Source organism: Podarcis melisellensis (assembly GCF_964234715.1).
Source record: "Podarcis melisellensis genome assembly, chromosome: 1".
Taxonomy (NCBI): Eukaryota; Metazoa; Chordata; class Lepidosauria; order Squamata; family Lacertidae; genus Podarcis; species Podarcis melisellensis.
This window is the reverse complement of record NC_138528.1, coordinates 5646546-5670983: the sequence shown is the minus strand read 5'-3', so window position 1 is coordinate 5670983 and position 24438 is coordinate 5646546. Positions and strand designations below refer to the sequence as shown.

The following is a 24438-nucleotide window of genomic DNA, read 5'->3' as shown; positions in this document are numbered from 1 at the left end:
CATGATCAATAGGAACAGAAGGGAGGCTGGACGAGACTTGAAGGCCCTTACAGTTTCAGGTGGGATCTTAGCACCTACTTCTGCAGGAGCTTCAGCCATGAGGGTTATAGCTGAATTCAAAGACAATGTGATGCGCTCTTAGCCAGGTCTACGGTCTCTCTCCTCTTCCTCTCCAGGAGCACTATAAATCCTGCAGTCTCTACAGAAGGACGGCCTCAGGGTGGAGCCACTGAACGCACCTTTGGAAAAGTCTGTCCTATGAGCTTGAGGTTTGGCACGACCACTGGTCTGCTCCAGCCTTGTGGAAAACTCCTGTGTCGTTCGTTATTTCCAAGAGTTCATTTTTTTAATATTAAAAAAAAGCACACAGAAGACATACACGTGGGTCGTCTTAAGCTGGTCTATGGTAGGTACATTCACATTTTTCTCCTGCACACCTCAAAAGCTCGCACGCTTCGGACCTGGAACAAACCACTCCCGCCCTGTCCAAAACCTGATGGAATAGCAATTACGGTAAACGACTCCCAAGTGCTAAACGGTGATTCTGGGGCCCTTCCACAGGTCAATGCATGCCCACGCTTCATTTTAGCTTTTGCATACTTTGGCAAGTCCCTGTTCAGTGCCAATAATGCATTCCACCCAAACAGGAGAACAAATAACTTTGCTGAATGTGCATGCAGGGAGGGGATTTAGAGCACAGAAGAAGCACAGCATACAGACTTCAAAGAGCCATATTAGAACATAAAACCAAAGGTTGCTTCTTTCTTTTTTTTGAAAGGTTAGCAGGACTTTTACTTCAGGGTTTATTAGGCTTGGAGTTCTTGACAAAACTGGTTGAGCTGGGGATGTAGAGGGGAATTGTCACCCATCACTAACCTCAATTACCACACCGAACAATATCCGATAGTTGCGGGTGTTGCAAAGTCACATACCACCGAGCAAATCACAACAACAATGAATGTGCTGGCCGGGGGGGGGGAGCATTCTCCCTTCCCCACAACCAAGAAAATACTAGGCTCTGAATTTCTGGGAGAGTGCAATATCCCCATCAGAGAAGTGCAACATGGAAGGAAGGCATGCAGCCAAGGGGAAATAAATGCTTGCCACAAACTTACACAAGCACAGACTGGAAAGGCCCCTCCACTCCACACATGCAGATTTTTAAAATTTTGTTTGTTTAAACTCCCTGTTCCATGTCCACTCCACACAGGACAGAATCGTAGAGTCAGAAGGAACCCAAAGGGGAACCTAGTCCTGCCATGATTAACCAGGTGTTTTATTTGCAGCCGCTAGAGAAGAAAATCTTCATCCTCATCTCTACTCTACCCAGTCTTGCAATTCTCAGGGGTGCGACACCGATGAGCAATAGGGTGCCCGCCTGCAGAGCCACTGCCCACAGATGGCTTCTAAATGATCACTTGCCAATGAAGAGTTAAGAATTGCCTTTGGATGAGCAGACAGAGGTTTGTCAAACAGACAACACAGCTGGTTTTGCAGGCAACTAAACTGTGGATTTACTGGCAAGGCTGCCCTGTCCTGCAACATTGCTGATGGCAACAGCAACCAGATGAGCGCATGGTGCCATCCCTACAGGGGCTGTTTGAAGGAGAGGTTTACTCGAGCCTAGGGACGAACTCTGAGAAGCCAGAATGGAAGGGGAAAGTACACACACAGGCAAGTTAAAACTGCTGCTGCAACCACTGCCCGGTGTTGGCTATACACAATTTACTTTGCTGAACCAAGACGGCCTGAGCACATACTTCAGGAGACACCCCCCACTGCAGAACAACCTTCCTATTTAATCCGATATTAGACTCTGCCATCTGATTTGGGAATAAGACGACAGCACTCAGGTGAAGGTGCAACTGCGCTTTGTGGAGTTCTGATAAGAGACACCATCGGTTCCCAAGTGAGGGCAGCGGTTATGCAAGGACCATGGGTTCTGGAGCCACTAAGCAAGAAGAGGATTATTCTGGTCAGATTCCTGCCTACAATAAACATTTTAATTCCATTTGAAGGACAAAAACAACCAAAAAGTTATCAGGGCTCATCAGTCAACCCAATGGCAGTTCTAGTCCTAGATTTAATATGTGGACCATTTCAGAGGGAAAATCCATTCTCTTAATGAAAACAGTGAAGTCTAAATCAGCTGGCAGACTAGCCCCTCAGAATGATCTATCCGAACTGCCCGAACACCTAAATTGGGCGGTGCAACGATGTTCACAGCTGCCTGGAGGCTAGACATCAAGTGTCAGATCTAAATCTCTGCCAACTATCTCCCAGAACATGGCTAAGATAAATTGAATGCGATGTTGAGAACTGCCTCCAGATTAACATGGTTTGCTTCTTTTCAGTTTGATGAGTGACTCGTAATGTGTCTAGCCTATCTGTCCAAGAATTTCTCCAGAATACACCGAGTTTATTGAATTGCTTGAATAACCTGAACACACAGACACAAGTCCAGCAATGGTGATGGGTCCAGGCCTTCCATCAAATTCCTGGACTATTCTGGAGCAGTCCTAACTCTCTGGGCAAACAGCCGCATATTCCAAGGTGGGGTCCTCACCTCCCAAGCAAGGATCGGGAAGCTGGGGCATGTTTTATCCTAATTCACTGACAAACAAAAAGGTTACTTCAGCATTTGAACAGAGTCCAGCTTACGCAGAGTCCTCCTCTGTGCCTCAGATGAGCAGGCAGAAGGCGAGCGAGCTCTTTTGAGACTCCAAAAGGTTACAGAAAACGAATGTTTAACTTCTCTTGTAAATAGCAGTTGTAGGTGAGGAGACTGCACTTCATCAGCCCGGCACAAGTTCAACGGTAAGGCTGGGGAAAAGAGTAAAGGGAGAGAGGTCAGTCAGATTCTGCAGTTCCAAGATCCAACCACTGAGGGTTTGCTCCAGGAGCCAGACAAAGTGTTGAGGGGTTGACAAATGTGCAACGCCATTAAACGCGCATTTCTCTCAACAGATCTAAATCTACATCCGAGCCTATTGTGTGCGACTGAGGCCAGTTTATTATCTGCATGGGGGAAAGGACAGTGTTAGACAGGCAGCAGATTCTTTTCTTTTTTAAAAAAGGATGCTACCAGGGCTGTTCTTGCAGTGACTACAGAACATGCTATGGGGATAGGATTAGTGTTGCATACGGAAATCACACCCTCTGACTAGCAGAAGCTGTGCCTGGAGATTCCCTGGTTTTTAGACCATTATCACTCACGAATAGGTTTTTCCCCCTGAAGCATAAGGGCCCTAAACGTGACTCACTGAAATGGACAGAAGAGGCTATGATCTGCACTTAGCAATGGATCCTTGGCTATTTCCCTTCCCCAACATCAGGTTGCTGCCCATTGCTGCCTACAATTGGGATGTTCTCCCTTCCCTGTGGGAGCTGCTAGGATGCCAGCTGCACTGGAATCACAGGTGGGTAGGGGGCTGCTCCATGATTGCAGTCATGGGATTATTGTCTATCACATGACGGTGAATGTTTTGACTCCACAGAGTGGGAAGTGACGGAGACAGGATGTTTGTGTTACTGTGTTCCGTGAAGTGGGACTATTGTCCTGTGTTCTTTTTCTCTGCTGTCTGATGCTAGAGATAGAGGGAGCCATGTTGCAGTGCTCTGTGTGTGTTCATATGTAACTAAAGTAGATTAGCCAAAATGCTGAGTTGCTGAGTTCTGTTACGCAAGCTGCGAAGACTCTGCGGATCCCTAAGTGTGCCGATGTCTGTTGGCATCGGTCGCTGTGATGTTCGGGGAGAAGAAAGATTTTGAAGCTCCCGAACGAACGACCAGGAGGGAGAGAACATGCCAGTCGGGCATGTGTCTCCTCCAGGGTGCTACTCGAGTGTAGGACGAGCTCCTGACAGCTGGCAGGATTCGCACAGGCATCCGGTTGGCCACTGTGAGAAGATGATGCAAGGCAGGCCAAGACACTACGCATCAGAGGGCACTCCAGAACCCCCCCCCCCAATTCTTATACACAGGGATTCCTAAGACAAGCTGCCATGGAAAAGCTTCCCTTAGAAGATCAGGGAGGGAGGGTTACTGTTTTGATGTTTCTGTTCTAACAATTTGCACTTTTATCTTGTATTTTTATCTTGTGAACTGCCCCCGAGATCTTTTGATGAAGGGATGGTATATCAATCTAATAAATAAATAAAAACCCCAAATAAATAGAATAAGGAAAAATAAAGCTTATCAAATTAAAAGCTGCAATTCAACAGCTGCCTCTGAAGAGGTTCACTGGCTCTGATGAAGCACAGCAATTGAGGGAGGACTTTTCTAAAGCTGAGCTGCAAACGAAGGGACTGTTAGGAGAAGAAGCAGCAGCAGCTTGCTGTACTCACATGAAGGCCTCCTGGCATGGACGGAGCTCCAGCGGGCGCAGGTGGCACTTGGTAAGGATTCGGTGGCGTTGGGTACAGTCCTGGAGCCGGATAGGACCCTGTGGGCGGGGGAAATGGGGCTGGTGGCGAAGGCCCCCATGGTCCAGGGGGGACGGCGCCCCACGGCACTGTAGGAGCGGCCCCCGGTGCCTGGGTGGGAGTGGAATACGGCCCTGGGGGTGGGTACGGCACACTAGGCGCAGGGTACTGGCCCCCCACGGCGGGCCCCCACCCTCCTCCGGCAGACATGGACCCCCACGGCCCGACGGCGGTGGCAGGGGGTGCGGCTGGCTCTGCTGGGCCCCCGTAGGGCCTGGGGAGTTCTGGGAAGGACATGTTTGGAGGAGGGTACTGGCCGGGTGGGGCAGGGCCTGGGGGAGGGTAAGGGGTGCCGGGAGGGGGGCAAGCTGACCCAGGAGGCGGGAAGGGGGCAGGGGCTCCAGGGGGGAGGGAAGGGTACATTCCTGTGGGAGGGGGTCCAAAAGGGACATTGGAGGTGGACGTGCTGGGAGGCAGCCCCGACATTGCCGCGGGGGGAGCGCTCGGCGGGTTGTTCCAGGGGTTGGAAGCGGGCCAGGCTTGGGGGGGCTGGCCGGGTTGCTGAGCAGGTTTCGTGTTGCCCAAGGAGGCGTTCTTGGCAGGAGACGTGTCTGGGAGAGCATCCGCCAGCTAGGAAAACGAAACACGGGGTGAGACTCACCACTGTTGCTACTCCACCAGAGGAGCCTACATTTTATCATCATCACCGCCATCTCTGGCATCAGCCACATACAAACAACCTCTCATCTCTCTCTAGACTGTTTTGATACCTTCCACCCATCCACCCACCCACTCATCCCACCATCGAAGGACACCCGATTCAAGACATGGGGGAACTCACTGTGCCTTTCCACAGCAAATTCTCTGCCTGTGAGTCCTGACCCGACTCTGGGGCGGCCAGCTTCTCGCTGTGACCCACCAAGATTTCAGCACCTCCGCTTTATTGTTCTTTAAAGAAGATTAAGGTAACGCGGGTGGCGCTGTGGGCTAAACCACAGAGCCTAGGACTTGCCGATCAGAAGGTCGGCAGTTCGAATCCCCGCGACGGGGTGAGCTCCCGTTGCTTGGTCCCAGCTCCTGCCAACCTAGTAGTTCGAAAGCATGTCAAAGTGCAAGTAGATAAATAGGTACTGCTCTGGTGGGAAGGTAAACAGTGTTTCCGCGTGCTGCTCTGGTTCACCAGAAGCGGCTTAGTCATGCTGGCCACATGACCCGGAAGCTTTATGGCGGCTCCCTCGGCCAATAAAGTGAGATGAGCGCCCCAACCCCAGAGTCGGTCACGACTGGACCTAATGGTCAGGGGTCCCTTTACCTTTACAAGGCGATCAATGGTCAACTCTTAAGTGTCCCAGTAAAACCACTTCCAAGTTAACATGTGAACTTGCCGAGTTAAGTGTGCTTTTCTCAAATTTCCCCCAGGTAAGCACATCAGCTCAAACACTGTTCAATATTAAGAGGGAAAGACTATTTAGACAGCTTGGAAATTTTAACAAACACATTTTAAAAGTGTTGAAATATATTAAAAAATTGTCCTAAGAGACCAGTTTGTTCTTGGTATAAGCTTTTGTGTGCATGCACACTTCTTCAGATACACTGAAACAGAACTCACCAGACCTTTAGATATAGTGGGATGGTGGAATTTTTCATTATACCTTAAAAAGTGTTGTTAAGTAAGACAATTGTACTTAGTCCGGTCTCTGTTGATTTGGGGCACTGGGAATTTTTCTGCAAACCCACATAGCTTACTGGTGGGTCACAATTGTTCAGGCCATTTCCAGTCCATGGTTGCCTCCCTATTCTTTCTCTCCCTCCATTCCACATTTGTTCCATGCTGACGTCGCCTCATGTCTCCATGGTTTAGGCCCTGCCTTCCCTTCTTCGGAAAAGCTTTCTCTTAAACCTTCTGCCTCCTCTTATCAGGGCTCCTACCACACACTTGTCAGATGGACAATCTCAACCTCCCCCCCCTCCAACAACACAGGTTATAGTCCCAGTGGGCAGAGATTAACCACTAACATTATGGGGGATGGGGGAGGTTAACTGCATTAACAAAATGAAGCAGTCCAACCGTAACATTCAAGGGTCAGCGTAAAAAGCTATAGCAACTTAATGTGCTTCTTTCCCCATAAAAAAATCAGCTCTTGGGTTTGCATTGGAATATACACCCTCATCCGTTCAGACATCTGAATTGGTCTTGATACAATCACACACTGGTTGCAAGCAGGGTGAATAAAAATCAATGGTTTTTTTAAAAAATAAGATTTTTTAAAATTTAAATTGGATTTTGAAAATAAAATGCTTTTTGGGGGGAAATCTTTCTAAAGATAGTTTCTATTTAAGTTACATTATAGTCCAAAGGCTATTCATCAGGAAATAAGGATTTGTTTTAAGTTTTTTATGGGTGCCCAAAACTCAGTTTAAGTTTTTTTATATAAAAAACCCGTTTAACCACATGAGTTAACAAACATGGATGCATATGCTATAATGTTATTGTTTCAGTTAAATAAATTGTTATTTAAATATACAGCAGAAAAGTTGTCCAAATATAAACAGTTAACTTATTAAACCTCACAATAATTTCATAATTATCTGTCTATGTATTTCTAATAGTATAACCAAATCAGTAATTTTTTTATAAAACTGTAAAAAACTACTTTGAAAATTTATTATTCCAAAAATGAAACCTTCATATGGTTGTAAATATTAAGATTATACCAGCAAGAATGAGCATTTCTGTAAAAAAAATGATTTAAATCAAGTCTTACTGACCAATGATTTAAATCAAATCCACCCTGGCTGCAACTTAGAAAGTTGGAAGACTTACCGAGAAGTCGTCAGCAGCTGACATTTTCCTGTAAAAGAAATAAATGTGTTTGGTTTAATGCAGAATTTCAGACTACAGCAGGCATGTAATTTAGATGAAGCACATTTTGGTCCACAAATGAGAGTTCTTGAACCGCACATCATTAAGACTTTGCATGCTCAGCCACCTTCACCATCAACTGGGTTCCTACAAACCACTACATTCGCACCTTGGTTGCCAAAAAGAATGAGTTCCAGGAGTCCGTTTGACTCCCGGAACCATTCAACAACCAAGGCGCAACTTCCAATTGTCTTCAGGAGTTGCAGAAGCCATGCCGGACGTTTGTCTTCTGAAAATCATTCGGAAACCAGAGCACTCACTTCCGGTTTTCGATGGCTCAGCAGCTGAAACGTTCGGCAACTAAGCAGTTTGAGATCCAAGGTATGACTGTATTTGAGAGTCACTGCCTGCAGCCACCATATCAGTGCCATCAGTGTCAGTATTATTATTAATGGGACTTATTAGTCACTTGTTACCAGAGGTACATTTAAAAACATTAATACACAATACCATAAAAGGAAAAAAATAAGTCACATACAACGTTTGTATAAATCAAAACCCCACCCAACATTGGTAGCATCTTGTAAAACCACAAATCATCTTATTGGTTGGACCCGCTAGATGAAGTGATGGCCAGACTTGGCCCTCCAGCTGTTTTGGGACTACAACTCCCATCATCCCTAGCTAACAGGACCAGTGGTCAGGGATGATGGGAACTGTAGTCCCCAAACAGCTGGCGGGCTATGTTTGGCCATCACTGTGCTCAAGTCTGATAAAAGCAGCTGCTGCCTATTTCTGCTGGATAAAAAGGTCCCTGTATCACTGTGAATGAAAAGGGCCCCATGTTAGTGCAAGCGATCAGTTGAAGTGAGCGCTTGCTGCTCATTTGAGTCTTAGGAGACATCATCCCTTTTCACTAGGATAAAAGATTCTGACTAAGAGCCTTGAATAAGGACTGAGTCGCCAGTCAGGAAGAGCATCACAAAAGAAAAACAATGGAACCATCACAATACACACACATACACACGCCAGAAGAACAAACTCTCCAGGTCAAGGTAGCCGGTGCTACCCGTGTTTAGCAAGAAGTTCTGCCTTTAAAGGCAAGTGACACAACGGTGTCAGTAAATCTGCTGACGGCACATCAGCAATTGGGTCAGCGTTCCATTTAACATTGAACAATACATAATTGCACGCCTGCAATTTGCAACGAACTATTCCCACTCTCAGAACCTTTGCCACCCCCTTCCTGAACATCTGCCACTGCCACTCACCCCTGGCTTAAATGCTGCACAATAACTTGAGAAAAATCTATCCCATATTTCTTCCCCTGAGGAAGTGTTGAAAATGTACAACAAGGACAATCAAACCATGAGCTAAGCAGTTAAGTTTCAACCGTAAAATGGGTAATCACAACAGGCATCCAGAAAGTTCAGCAGATCAGCAGGGAAACAATCCTCCATCCATTCAGCTTCCCTCAAAAGCCTCCCTAGAGATCTGGGTCTTCATCTGGCACCAGCCAGCATATAGAAGTGGGGTCATTTGGCTCTCCCTGAGAAAGGCACGCCAAAGAGGCACAATGGAAGAGGCTAAGGCCTTAGACCCAGTTGCCAAACCTGAAAACAATGCCTTATATATTATGCTGAACAGAAAATCCAGGAGGGTACATATGGGAGGTAGTTGTTCTTCAGGAACCCTTAATTATAGTTAAGAGCAGGAGCAGATGCTCCCCCCAAATTCAGTATACTCCTGTTTTCCACATGATCCACCCATTCTGGCCATCCTAACATAACTGGGGTAATGAGGGATCCAGATAAAAGGTAAAGTAAAGGTACCCCTTTGCCCGTACGGGCCAGTCTTGACAGACTCTAGGGTTGTGCGCCCATCTCACTCAAGAGGCCGGGGGCCAGCGCTGTCCGGAGACACTTCTGGGTCACGTGGCCAGCGTGACATCGCTGCTCTGGCAAGCCAGAGCCGCACACGGAAACGCCGTTTACCTTCCCGCTAGTAAGCGGTCCCTATATATCTACTTGCACCCGAGAGTGCTTTCGAACTGCTAGGTTGGCAGGCGCTGGGACCGAACAACGGGAGCGCACCCTGCCACGGGGATTCGAACCGCCGACCTTTCGACTGGCAAGCCCTAGGCGCTGAGGCTTTTACCCACAGCGCCACAGTGGCAAAATCACACCACACCCAATGAGGTAACACAGAGGAGCCCCGCTGAATCCCCTGACGCACAGGACGTCCTACAACCCATCCAGATCAATATCAGGTACCCATAATATCAGAGGCAGTCTACCTAGGAATACCACTTGCAGGGGAAATGCAGGTAGGGGGGACTGCGGTTGTGCCCAGGTCCTGCTTGTGGGTTTCCCATGGGCATGCATGGCTGCTGTGAGAACAGGATGCCCTTGGTCTGACGCAGCAGGAATCTTCTTGATCAGGCATAGGCAAACTCTGGCCCTCCAGATGTTTGGGACTACACTTCTCATCATCCCTAACTAAAAGGACCAGTGGTCAGGGATGATGAGTATAGTTCCAAACATCTGGAGGGCCAGAGTTTGCCTATGCTCTTAATAGGTTAAAAAGGTAAAGGATCCCTGGACAGTTACTGTTAGTTTCTGTTTCTCTCACTGAGCAGCTGCTTGCCATCACAGGACTGTTTACATTCCAGAGAGTCCAGATACTGTTGGATTCTCACGGGAAAGGGAGACGGGATGTGACGTTACTGGTTTCCCGTTTCCTTTGTTCTTTCGTTTCTTTTGTTCAGTTGCTCTCTGCTTCTCACAGAGAGGAGATGTGTTTTTCTTTGCTCTCTGTATAGCTTAGCAATAAAGTATAGCAATGTAGCCCATATCTGCCTCATCCTTCTGTTGTGGACTTTGTTGTTTTAATGCTCTGCTGGGCTCAAAGGAAGATGAGCCATATCAGCTCGGACGACTGGAGCTGAAATTCTAACAGTTATATCCAGTCAAAGGCGACTATGGGGTTGTGGCGCTCATATCGTTTTCAGGCCGAGGGAGCCGGCGTTTGTCTGTAGACAGCTTTACGGGTCATGCGGCCAGCAGGACTAAACCGCTTCTGGCACAACGGAACACCGTGACAGAAACCAGAGCGCACAGAAACGCTGTTTACCTTCCCACCACAGTGGTACCTATTTATCTACTTGCGCTGCCGTGCTTTCAAACTGCTAGGTTGGCAGGAGCTGGGGCAGAGCAGCGGGAGCTCACTCTGTTGCAGGGATTCAAACCGCCGATCTTCTGATCAGCAAGCCCAGGAGGCTCAGTGGTTAAGACCACAGCGCCACCCATGTCCCTGATGCTATCTTAACTGCAGTAGAGGCACTTGTGCAAGATACAAATATTGGGTGGGGCAGATCTCTTGGCAGAAGGCTCTGTTGTTATTCACACTTGCGTGTGTGTATAACATTTCTTTCTTCTGGATTTGTACCCAATGTTGGTCCTACTCAAAGCAGAGCCACTAGAGCCAGTGGACAAGGCAAACCTAGGTCCATTAATCCCAATGGATTAATCTATTTTTTTTTAATATAAATTTTTTATTAAGGTTTTTTAATACAAATGCATATTTAACAAACCACATTATTTTTATAACATCTTTTCATTACTACTGTGGACTCCCTCACGCCTCCCACTTCCACTTATATCGTTATAAAATTGTTTCCAAGCAAATTATCATTTTGTTTACAATCTTAAATCCAATAATTTAGGTTTAACTCAAATATAATTTGATGGTAGACAGTTATTTCTACTCTGACATCCTTGTTAACATTCAGCCAAATTACAATACTTTTGTAAGTAAATCTTAAATTTCTTCCAATCTTCTTCAACCCTCTCCTCTCCCAGGTCTCGAATTCTGCCAGTCATCTCAGCTAGTTGCATATAGTCCATCAGCTGCATCTGCCATTCTTCCAGTGTGGGTAGATCTTGAATTTTCCAATTCTTAGCAATGAGTATTCTTGCCGCCGTTGTTGCATACATAAAAAATGTTCTATCCTTCTTTAACACATTCTGGCCGACAATGCCCAGAAGGAAGGCCTCTGGTTTCTTGGTGAAGGTATACTTAAACACCTTTTTCAGCTCATTATATATCATTTCCCAGAAGGCCTTCACTTTAGGGCAAGTCCACCAGAGGTGAAAGAATGTTCCTTCATTTTCCTTGCATTTCCAACATTTATTATCAGACGAATGGTATATTTTGGCCAGTTTAACTGGGGTCATGTACCATCTGTATATCATTTTCATTACATTTTCCTTCAGAGCATTACATGCAGTGAAGTTCAGCCCGGTGGTCCACAACCTTTCCCAATCCTCAAACATGATGTTATGCCCAATATCCTGAGCCCACTTTATCATAGCCGATTTAACCATTTCGTCTTGTGTGTTCCATTTCAACAGCAAGTTATACATTTTTGAAAGTACTTTGGTCTTAGGTTCTAACAATTCTGTTTCCAATTTCGATTTCTCCACCTGGAATCCTAACTTTTTGTCATTCTTAAACACTTCTTTAATCTGAGCGTAGTGTAACCAGTCTCGCACTTTATCTTTCATTTTCTCTAAACTCTGCAATTTCCAATTGTCTCCGTCTCTTTCTAATATTTCCCAATATTTTGGCCAATTGGCCTCCATATTGGGTCTTTTTCGGGCCTTTGCCTCCAGGGGTGACAGCCACCTCGGAGTTTTATTTTCCAGTAAGTCTTTGTATTTTGTCCAGACATTAAACAAAGCAGGAAAACCCAATGGATTAATCTAGTCAGACAACAGCAACCCTTAAGTTTCCAAGAAGAGAAGCAGGGAAGTAACAGAAATACTGAATTACTCTAGCAGAGGAGTGGTATCCAAGAGTTATTCCTCCCTCCCCATCCTGATCAACACTCAGACAAAGCCTAAAAATAGAACAGCTTCTCAGCACTAATTGCCGGCTTTGATGACCTCTATGCTGCCACACCCATGCCATGAATGAGGAAGGGGAATGGAGGAGAGAGGCAAGACCTTTAAGCCAGCTGCTGACTAAGCCTTGGATTGGCACAGCTATGACCAGAATGACAGAGATGCAAAGGTCCTTGGTACTAGCTACACAGCCGCACCCACCAAGGGAAGCCAGGAATTCTGCAACAGTGAAACTGGATTATAAAACAAGTGCACACAAGCGACTGAAACTAATTCAGCCTGGCTGCACAACTTCCCCAGGGCTTTTGGATACTTTTCTGGTAGGGACGTGTTAGTGGGTTAGAGGAAATGCTCAAATAAGGCAGGGGCAAATAAAAATCTGAGAGAACAGGGGGACGACATCAAGCTAAGCTCTCTTGTTGATCAGACCAGGAAGCAACCCCAACCAAGTTTTGACCTGCTCTGGTTTAATGCTGTTCCAAGGATCTTCTTTGCTGACCTGATCCTTTGGTCAGAGCTGGGTGAATCACTGTCTCATATCCTTCAGCCCATAGAGTGTCAAGACTAATCTGAATTCTGATGGTCTCCATGTTCAGACATAATAATAAACTATGGTTTATCATTATGGGACTGAACCTGGACAAGTCTCAGGCTCTCACACGACCTTCCTCCCCTGCTCTACCCTGACCATAAGGGGATCAAAAGCCTTTGCCTCCATTTTCAATTGGCCACAGGTTAGTGGTACGTCCAACCTTGAAGTTCATTCAACTATGGTTTACTGAAACAAGTAAGCTTCATAAAGCAAGGATTGAAGCTTGTTTCAGCAAGACAACCCAGTTTGCTTGGGTTAGAACAAAATGCTAAACCGTGGTTTGTTAGAAACTGAAGCTTGTGAGGGAGAGAGACGTGATTCTGATGCATTCAAAGGACCAACTAGCCGACCCCTTCACAACCCCTAATCATACCAACCTATGAACAAACAATAGTGTATGTGGAATCCTGTGTTATTTTTCTTGTCTGCAAATTGTCTAGCTGCTGAAATCTCAGCAGACAACACAGAGCTAAATTGTCTCAATTCCCTCATGGCTTCACTTAAATTGTTTCATTGTTGGCAACCATTTGGCACCACTTCACTAGAAGCAAAACAGCACTTGTGATCAACAAGTATCTCCAGAGGTGGTGCAGTTTCAGCTTTTAAGTGCCTCATTAAACCTTGCCCTACAAAATAATCTTAGGTGGAAGGAATCATCCCAGCAGAATGGAAAACTGTGGTCAGTTATTTACGTAAGAACCATGATGATGGGGAAACCCAGCCAGATGGGCGGGGTATGAATAATAAATTATTATTATTATTATGTCACAGGCCCAAATAAAAAATAAGGAAATGCACCAACATACTGCATTATTGCTTAAACATACTGAGCCCTAGGGAACGGGAGGGAGGGAAATACCATCATTTAACTGGAATCTGTTTTTGAATAAGCCATTTCTGGAAGTGCCAGAACTCCTACGCCCGAAAAAGACCCCTCAGTGATAGAAGACACCTGAGGCCCCCACACAATTTGATGTGGAAGGGGGGGGGGGAGCGTTTTCCATCCGATTTGGTCCTAGAGATGCAGAATGCTGTGGTACGAAAAGCATTACAGAAACAGAGAGGTACTTTAGACGTCTAACTGAATGTTGCAGTAGGGATTCACAGTCCATACAGTGTACGTTAACACGTACGGCGACAGCTTGCTTTCTAGATTGCCACAGGAGTGCAAATATTGATCGTGGGTCTCCATGAAGTTTATGAAGCCTGTGTGTTAACAAACAGCAAAGCAAGAGGGCATACCTGATCTTTATACACACAAACACTAAAGGGTGTGCCAGCAGAGAAAGTGTTTGTTCATACATAAAATACAGCTATTCTTTAGGTATTAAGAGAGAAGAGCGACATGGGAGACCTGTGATGGTATCACAGCTGTAATTCTAGGCACACTCCTCTGGCAGCGGAACTCACTAGCATTTACTTTCTAGTAAACATGGCTAAATTCCAAGCCCCACAGCTACAGCATCTCATTTACAATTGCCAGCAACACTTTGTATCAGTGTCTTGATGCATGAGAGTGGTTTTGGTTAGATAGAAACTACTACTACTACTACTACTAATTAATTAAATTTATATACTGCCTTTCATCAGAGGATCACAGGATGGTTTACAGTATAAAAAGACAAAAATGCATAACATAATAACAAACAAAACAGTTTAAAAGGCCAAAGGCCTGAGAAAAGAGGAATGTTCATATTTGGCACCTAAAGATAAGTAATGAAGGTGCAGGGCAAGCCTCACCAGAGAGAGAATTCTGGTAAACAGGGGGCCTGTTTACAGTGGTGCCTCGCAAGACGAAATTAATCCGTTCAGTGAGGCTCTTCGTATAGCGGTTTTTTCGTCTTGCGAAGCAAGCCCATTGATAGCTTAGCGCTATTAGCGGTTTAGTGGCTTTTAGTGATCAGCTGATAAGCGGCTTATCAGTGGATCAGCTGATAAGTGGCTTAGGAAAAGGGGGGGGGAACCCGCAGGAACTCGCAAGACATTTTCGTCTTGCGAAGCAAGCCCATAGGGAAATTAGTTTTGCGAAGCACCTCCAAAACGGAAAACCCTTTCGTCTAGCAGGTTTTCCATCTTGCGAGGCGTTCGTCTTGCGGGGCACCACTGTATTGTGTTTCCACCCTCCAGACTTCTTGTGGAAGGGGCACACAAAGAAGGGCCTCAGGTGATGATGATCACAGGGTCTGGGATCAGTTCATATGGGGAAAGGTGGTCCTTGAGGTACAGTAAACCCGCAACTTATGTGGGGATCATCTTTCAAAGATCGTGCCTTAAGCCAAAATCGTCTATAGTCAAAACATAATGGGTTCAATAGCGGGGGGGAGAGATTGCCAAAGTCTTTTTTCCACAAATGCTTGTCCCCTTTTAATTTGTTTTGTGCCAAATGTGTGAAGCTGAACGTGCACAAGTTAAATCTGCGTAAGTTGTGGGCTTACTGTATTGCGGTCCTGAGCTGTTTAAGGATTTATAGGCCATAAACAGCACTTTGAATTGGGCCCGGAAACTAATTGGCAGCCAGCACAGTCAGGCCAGAAATAAATTTTCTTCAATCTGCTCTCATAATAAAGGGCAGGCATCCTCATCGCAACTTCGCCAGGCATTCCAAGCACAGGGACAGGGCTGTGGTTTCTGGCAAATGGTGATATTCAGGGATTCCCACACATTAGTCAGCTGTAGCTTGGGATGCGTCAGGTAATTTCCATGCACCTTTACTTCCTCCCCAGGAGTGCGATCACTGAGCTATATTTAGGTCCTCAAGGATTTATCACCAAGGATATGCAGGTCTTCTTCCTTACTCCAATAAGCACCTAGCCAGGTCACCTAGGTTTCCATGGCTTACTTCAGCCTGCACTCATGGATTGATAAACCACTGATGCAGAGCTTAGATTTCTCAAAGGTATTTCCTCCTTAATCCTTACATAAGGCTGCAAGGTAAAGAAGTATCATGGCTACAGGTTAAGGTGATGTACCTGGGGCATATGTACGATGGAGACATGGGGACTACCTGGTCCTCAGCTCAGGACTCTCCCAGCTGCCACCCGCCTCCCCTGCAGGTGGTTAAAATAACAACATATTCTTCCCCTATTAACTCTATTTCCCCAGTACCTGTGTTGGAATCAAGGCTTGAGCCTTAAGAACAAAAGGCCACCCTGCTGGAGGAGGCCTGTTCTCACAGTCGCCAACCAGATATCTTGCTGGATCAAGCCAGCTGTCCATCTAGTTGTTCTCACAGAGGCTAAGCAGGTGCTTACAGAACAACAACCCTCCCCCACTTCATAGCTGTCAACGATTCCCTTTTTTAAAGGGAAATTCCCTTATTCCGAATACGAAAAGGGAAAAGCTATGCCACTTGCAAATGGTATTCAGTGGCATACTGCCTCCAACACTGGGGTGAGAACATAGCCATTATGGCTAGGCGCCATTGACAAGGGGCCTATTTTCCAATAAATCATCTCTCTTTTAAAGCCATTGAAAGTTGGAAACTATTACTGCCTCTTGCAGGAATGAGCACTGGTACTTTATCCTGATCCTTCCAATATTCAGCTTCCTCAGGTGTGCTGAAGAGTTATAATATCATGAGAATGAAAACTATCCGCTTTTTCCACACCATGCATAATCTTGTATTCTCCTATCACACACACATTATCCAACCTTTCTTCTAAACTGAAAAAAGCACCAAATGCAGCAACCTTTCCAATGGGGGGGGGTTGCATTGCTCCACTCCCTTGATCTATCTTTTGTAATGGCTTCAACAACACTAAATAAAAAGAACTACATATATAGCTCCCCTTGATTATTTTGGTTGCCCTTCTCAAAACCTTTTCCAGGGCAGTATGTAACTGTAGCAGTAACAGTAATAATAAACGAGAGAGACAACTGACTGGGGAGCAAATCTGACCATGGGTAACCTGAACCCTTGTACTCCAGCTCTACCGTTGAGATCAGGAGTGTTGTTGACCCCAGACGGCAACAAAAAGCAGACCCTTCATTACCATGGGCCGAGTCCTGCGAAACTCCCTGCCAACAGAAATTCAGAGGGAATCCTCCTACCGAAAACATTCCTCTTTAGTTACAGATAGGTAGCCGTGTTGGTCGGCCATAGTCAAAACAAAAAAATTTTTCCTTCCAGTAGCACCTTAAAGACCAACTAAGTCTTTAAGGTGCTACTGGAAGGGAAAAAATTTTTTGTTTATTCCTGTTTAGGCAAGCCTGCCCAGGTCCTCAGAAAGCTGAGGTGACTTTGACCTGCTTTCGCATTTTAACTTTTGGTCTGCGTCAAAGTGGGGCAGTGGGTCTTTCTCAATTTCTGTATTGGTAAGTTTTTAATGTCTGATTTTTTAATTATGTTTTTCTATGTGCAGGAACCACAGGCAGGGTATAAATACTAAACATTATTCTTTTTATTCCACTTAATTGGTATTTTGTTAAATCCCATGCTGATCGTTTTTATTGTCTATGTGAAGAACTATGCAGAAACTCTGGTTTTAGTATGCTGTTTGCCACAATAAACATTGATGATAATATTAGTATTATTCCACTTAAATATCATATTGATTGTTAAATCCCATGTTGATCGTTTTTACTGTCTGTGTAAAGAACTATGCTTAAATTCTGGTTTTAGTATGCTGGCTGTTGGCTGTAAGAAACATTGATGTTGGTATTATTCTTATTCTTTATTATTCCACTTAAATAGCATATTGATTGTTAAATCCCATGCTCATCGTTTTTATTGTCAGAAATTCTGGATTTAGTATACTGGCTGTTTGCCGTAATAAACACTGATGATAATAATAATAATAATAATAGTTGTTATTATTACGCCTTTCTGGTCCTAATTTTTTGGGGAACCGCTTTGAGGTTGCTTTCGGCCCTATGACCAGGCGGGGTGCAGATTTCCCGAAGCAAATAAACAAAGGGACCGGGGAGCCCGAGGGGCGAAGGGAGGCTGGAGCTGCCGGGGGCCGCTCTCTGTTCCCACGGGGGCCGCCCCTTCCCCCTGACGAGACGCGCCCTCCCCCCCGCCCCCCCTCGCCTCAGCCGGGCCCCTTCCCCCCCCCCATGGCGGGGCCTACCTGGGCGCGCGCGTCGAGGAAGCCCCGCCACAGACGACGCCGCCGCCGCTTCTCCTCCGCCTCTTCCTTCAATGCCCTTCCTGAAGCAGCCGGAAGCGGAAATGAGCCTCGCTCTCGCTCTCTCTTTCTCCCGAGCACCGCTACGCCCTCCTTCGCCAGCCGGAAGCGGAAACGCGTCGCGAGGGAAAAGGGGGGAAAGGGGCCTGGTCACGTGACGCTGCCCCTCTGCCTTCGGCACCGAGCAGGCGCCGAGTTGGGCCCCGCCCCCTCCGTCGAAGTCGCTCCGAGTCTCTCCCTCGCCGGGGACACGTGACGGCAGCCCCGCCCTCGCCCATGCGCCGCGGTCGCCAGAAGAGGTGGAGTCGCTGTGGTGCCCCCTGCTGGCCGGAGGAGGAAACTGCACGTATATCCGGTGGGCCGGAGAGGTTTCGAACTCAGTACCTTGAGTGGTAATTTTTAAGAGCTGCATAATACATATATATATATATATATGTGTGTGTGTGTGAGTCTATCCAGCTCTCTATCTAAAATATAATAGTGTGGTGTGTATATATTATATATTATATGTATATCATAGAATACAACAACAACAACAACAACAACAACAATAATAATAATAATAATAATAATAATAATAATAATAATTTATATCCCGCCCTCCGAAGCCGGGCTCAGAGCGGCTAACAACAGTAAAAGAATTCTAAAATCATGTGTCTATCTATCTATGTGTGTCTGTGTGTGTATTATATGCCTGTTGTCTTTGTCCATGGAGTTTTCTTGGCAGGGATACTGGAGTGGCTTGCCGGTTCCTCCTCCAGGTGGATCACGTTTGGTCAAAACTCTCCACTATGACCTGTTCATCTTGGGTGCCCTGCTCGGCATAGTTCATAGCTTCTCTGAGTTCTTCAAGCCCCTTCGCCACGGCAAGGCAGTGATCCATGATGGTTGGATAGTGTTTTCAAGGCTACCAGCATGAGTTTGACCAAACTGCGGGAGGCAGTAGAGGACAGAGGTGCCTGGCGTTCTCTGGTCCATGGGGTCACGAAGAGTCGGACACGACTAAACGACTAAACAACAACAACGTGTGTGTATTGTTGTGAACCGGCAACAGGGTGAGCTCCCGTTCCTCTGTCCCTGCTCCTGCCAACCTAGCAGTTGAAAAGCATGTCAAAAGTGCAAGTAGATAAATAGGTACCACTCCGGCAGGAAGGTAAATGGTGTTTCCGTGCGCTGCTCTGGTTCGCCAGAAGTGGCTTAGTCCTGCTGGCCACATGACCCGGAAGCTGCACGCCGGCTCCCTCGGCCAATAAAGCGAGATGAGCGCCGCAACCCCAGAGTCGGTCACGACTGGACCTAATGGTCAGGGGTCCCTTTACCTAATTTTAAGATGTATTTTAATTAAGTGATTGCCTGTTTTTATGTTCTTTGTATACTGTGTTAGTTTTATGATGTTAGCTGCCCTCTTCCTCTTTGGCGATCTCTCGTAGCCGAGTAAGATTGTCTTCCATAAACACAGTTTTAACAATGAATCCGTAGGTGACTGTGGAGGCCAATTCTGGATCCACACGTCCTTCCACAGTGGGGACATTGGTTTTCGGGCGGGAGTTGATCACTGTGTGGATTTGCCAAGCGTGCCTTCCTCTTAGCATGTGAGCCAGTGTGGTGTAGTGGTTCAGAGCGGTGGACTCGTAATCTGGTGAACCGGGTTCGCTTCCCTGCTCCTCCACATGCAGCTCCTGGGTGACCTTGGGCCAGTCACACTTCTCTGAAGTCTCTCAGCCCCACTCACCTCACAGAGTGTTTGTTGTGGGGGAGGAAGGGAAAGGAGAATGTTAGCCGCTTTGAGACTCCTTAAAGGGAGTGAAAGGCGAGATATCAAATCCAAACTCCTCCTCCTCCTCCTCCTCCTCCTCCTCTTCTTCTTCTTCTTCTTCTTCTTCTTCTTCTTCTTCTTCTTCTTCTTCTCCCTTGCGTCCCGAGTTCGAGTGTCTTCAAAGCCCGCGACACCTTTGGTAAAGGCTGTTCTCCAATTGGAGCTCTCGCAGGCAAATGTTTCCCAGTTGTCGGTGTTTATACTACCCGGCTCTGGCCAGGGTACAAATTAAAAAATATATATTATTTATTATTTGGGGAGACAAATCATGATTCTGGGCTCTTATCACTTTGGGTATGGAGTTTGGTACATGTAAGTTTAATTTGCAATGGGGGTGGGTGGGGACCTAGTTCTTGTCTAGCTGGCATTTGCTATCCTTGTCCTGTGATTGCAAAACTGTGCCCTCCAGGCCTCAGGATGGCAAGTTTACTGTGCTGGTCCTTCCACTTTGGGACTGAGGCTGTTTGCAAAGAAGCAGGGCCAAAGTACCTGGGTGGATTTTAGAGGAGTGTTTGAACTACAATTTTTGCTAGTTTTTACTACTAGCTGGTTGAGTTGCCCAAAACATCTGGAGGGCACCAGATCAGTGAAGCCTGTCAGAAAGACTACATTTTCTTCCAACTTTTCTTCTTCTTCTTTTCTCTTTATTTTTTCTTCTTTCATCTTTTTTCTTGTCTTCTTTTCCCTCCTCTTTTGTTCCTTTTTCATATACTGTATGTGCTCATTTGAAATATATACGTATGTATGTATTTGTAATATTTTGCTTATATTTTGTAACAATTATGTTAAATTTATTTTTTTTTAAATAGAAAGACTACATTTATTATGGCAGAAACCCTGGTGGCCTACAGTCCGATCAGGGAAAAAGGTGGGGTATTAATAATAATAATGATAATGATAATTAACCAGCTGGAAAAACTTCTGGAGAAGACAGAAAATTGCCATGCTTTGACATGTTGGTCAGGGTGCATTTGATTTAAATCAAATCGATTTAAATCACGATTTAAATCACTAATCAGTCCAGAATGCCACCACCTGACATGTGTGGGTTGGCGTGGTCATATTTCACTGAAATAGTGTTATTGATGATTAGCGGTGTGCTTACGGTCCCTTTAAGCCTTCTTTGACCTAGATATAGCGCTGAATGGTTCCGTTCTGGGATATCTCAGTGTCTGTTCCCAGATGAGCTTCCCTGTGACCTGAGATCATCTGAGAAAGTCCAGAGTTACATTCCGCCTTGCAGGAAGCACAGAATTCTTCCTTGCTCCCTTGGAGCTGTGGAATGCCCTCTGCTGGGCCGCGCGATAAAAAACGACACAAGTTTGCATGACTTTTCCACATGCTGATTTATATGGAGAGATGCAAATTTAGAAATAATTAACAATTGTTGAAAGTGAGGAGTGTATGGCTCCTTCCCTTCTGGCGTTCCACAGGCGTGGGCACAAAGCACTCTCGTTTCAACATGCCATCAGCCAGCAGGAAAAGGAAATCCAGGCTGATAATTGCATTAATCCCTGTTGCATTAAGTGTATTAATAATGATGCGCTCAAAGCTTTTTGGATGGAGGGGGAGGGATTTAATCCTCCAGAGGCTGTTGCTCATTTCTATGAAACGAAGCGAATGGAATATAATATAATGCTGTATTGTTTTTAGTGCTGTATTATTTTTGTTATGTACTGAGTTGAATAGGATCCAAAATGTCTGATTGGAATAGGATCCAGCAGTCAGATTGGTCCTAGAACAATAGGATTCAAAATGCAGCAGTCTGATTGGTCCTAGAACAACAGGATCCAGAATGCAGCAGTCTGATTGGTCCACAGGAGCCACCCAATCCAGCTCCAGGTGGAAGTGAATCCGCAACCTGATTGGCCTACAGGTGAATCCCGGAATTAGCCAGTCACGTGGGGTCCAATGTGTAAATAATGTATATAAAGCAGACATTCTGGGGCGACTTCCATTCCTCCTCACCACTATGAGCTGAATAAAGAGCATGAAATCCACTCTCGACTCCGAGTATATTTCAGTTTTTAACACTTGATTTGGAGCCGCCCAGAATAGCTGGGGAAACTCAGCCAGATGGGTGGGGTATAATAATAAACTTATTATTAATAATAATACAAGTACACTTGGCAATAGGGGCAGTTTTGTACAGTGGCTAGAGCTTTGGACCTGAGCCATAGAGAACCGGGGTTTGAATTCCTGGTTCATGACAAAGTATACTGTGGGATATTCTCACTCTTTCAGCCTAACCCAAGTTTGCAAAAATGGGGAAGGGGACAAGAAACATGGAATACGTATTTTAGATTGGGCCGAATCTTGTTTCTTTCATGCTTTGTAAACTGCCTATTAACATTATTATTATTATTACACCATCCCTCTGCTGTGACCTTAATACCGTCATCCCGACCGATAGGCAATGCCAGTGCTTTTTTTCTTTTAAAAATGTTTAGGGGTATTCTCATTTTCCTACTCATATTGAAACACTGCCCCTTAACGAGGCCAAACTTAGATTCACAAAATGTTTAGGGGTATGTGTACCCCTGCGTGCCCCCATTAAAAAAGCAACAACACTGGGCAACGCCTTTGCTATCGAACTGACTCGACTCTGCTTAACATACTGTCTGCTTAACATGCTCTCCAAATATGGCTTTGCTAATGCTGTATAAATAACCGGCCTTCCCAGCCCCCACCCCGACCCCTTGGGGATATTTATGACGGCAGTAGCAAATTCCATGTAAATCGCCTAATTCTTCCGACTCTCAGGGCTATTAATGTAATACCTACCGGTTCCTTTTTTTCCATTTATGAACAAAGGAAGAGATTAGGCTGCAGAGGGGCATTTGGGGAACAAGAACCGGTCTCCCTCGGGGAGTTTTATAGACATTTCGGTGATAAATTAGACTTGCTGCAAACTTGCTGCAAGGCAGAGCACTCTGAAGCGATTTGTTCCGAATGGGTCTGCTCAAGGGGCTGTTTGATGGGAAAGTGGGGCAGGGGGCTGGGTGGTCCTGCTGCCTCTGAGCTTTCATCAATTGCAATACCAAGGTTCCCCCCCAGTAGCCTCTGGCCTGCCTGTCCAGGGCATTGGTCTCAGACTTGCTGCCCTCCCATGAGGAGGTTTGCAAGGATACAGAAGTGGGAATACTCTAGCAGCCTCGGGCGTCATTTGAGGGGAAGTCAGACTGTATAATTGAAGCAATCAATCTCCCCTTCAGCTCTGTAAGGCAGCTGACTGCGCTTCTAAGTTCATTTCCATCGCTGCTCGCCAAACCCATTTCCAGGATGATCCGGTATCCGCTGCGTTGCCCGTTTCGTGATGGATGGCAGCACCGCTGTGCCGTGACACCGCTTCACGTCCCTCTCTCTTCCTTCCTCGCATCTGCACGCTTAATAAAATGGAAAATAAATCTTTCTGGAAACCTGCTTAGACGTGCCGTCCTCAAAACCCCACTTTTTGAGCCTCTCCTGAAAACCCAAGGAAAAAGCGCTCCATCCATGCCTGGAGGAAAATATCCCTGCCTGTTGAAGCCTAGCCTCTAGCATTTCTCCGATGAAATTTGTTGTGGTTTAGTCATTTAGTCGTGTCCGACTCTTTGTGACCCCCTGGACCAGAGCACGCCAGGCACTTCTGTCTTCCACTGCCTCCCGCAGTTTGGTCAAACTCATGTTCGTAGCTTTGAGAACACTGTCCAACCATCTTGTCCTCTGTCGTCCCCTTCTCCTTGTGCCCTCCATCTTTCCCAACATCAGGGTCTTTTCCAGGGAGTCTTCTCTTCTCATGAGGTGGCCAAAGTATTGGAGCCTCATCTTCAGGATCTGTCCTTCCAGTGAGCACTCAGGGCTGATTTCCTTCAGAATGGAGAGGTTTGATCTTCTTGCAGTCCATGGGACTCTCAAGAGTCTCCTCCAGCACCAGAATTCAAAAGCATCCATTCTTCAGCGATCAGCCTTCTTTATGGTCCAGCTTTCACTTCCATACATCACTACTGGGAAAACCATAGCTTTAACTATATGGACCTTTGTTGGCAAGGTGATGTCTCTACTTTTTAAAGACAATAGGGGTGTCTTATTTAATTAATTTAATAATAATAATAATAATAATAATAATAATAATAATAATAATAACACTTTTATTATTTATACCCCGGTCATCTGACTGGGTTGCCCCAGCCACTCTGGGTGGCTTACGATGTATATAAAAACATAATAAAACATTGAACATTAAAAAACTTCCCTGTACAGAGCTGCCTTCCAGATGTCTTTTAAAGGTTGCGTAGTTACCATACTTACAGTGGTGCCCCGCAAGACGAAATTAATTCGTTCCGCAATTTTTGTCGTCTAGCGAATTTTTCGTCTTGCGAAGCACGAAATCCCATAGGAATGCATTGAAAATCAATTAATGCGTTCCTGTGGTCAAAAAAAGTCTAAACAAAGCCAAATTTGGTACAACAACAGTTTATTAACTGCTCTTTAAAGTCACACATACTGTAAAGAGCAGTTCAAAAACTGAAGGGAAAATAAATTAACTTTATAAACAAAACATGTCTTTGTTTTTAGACCCATAGGGGAAATTCGTCTTGCGAGGCAAATCGAAAATGGAAAAACCTTTCGTCTAGCGAGTTTTTTGTCTTGCGAGGCATTCGTCTTGCGAGGTACCACTGTATCTCCTTGGTTTGGGGGTCGCATAACTCCATGCCCTCCAACATTTCT

The 24438-nt window shown here is 45.7% G+C and overlaps 1 protein-coding gene across 1 annotated transcript; it reads right to left on the bottom strand.

Annotated features, from left to right (window-relative positions):
• Nucleotides 1-360: 360 nt before the first annotated feature.
• On the bottom strand, nt 361-17999 carry MAPK1IP1L (mitogen-activated protein kinase 1 interacting protein 1 like). Its single transcript, XM_081915478.1, has 4 exons — nt 17856-17999; nt 7249-7276; nt 4347-5054; nt 361-2823 (listed from the first exon to the last, which is right to left on the bottom strand). Exons 2-4 carry the CDS (start codon nt 7270-7272, stop codon nt 2812-2814), a joined length of 744 nt encoding a protein of 247 aa, XP_081771604.1. The 5' UTR covers nt 7273-7276; nt 17856-17999; the 3' UTR covers nt 361-2811.
• Between the last annotated feature and the right edge of the window lie 6439 nt (nt 18000-24438).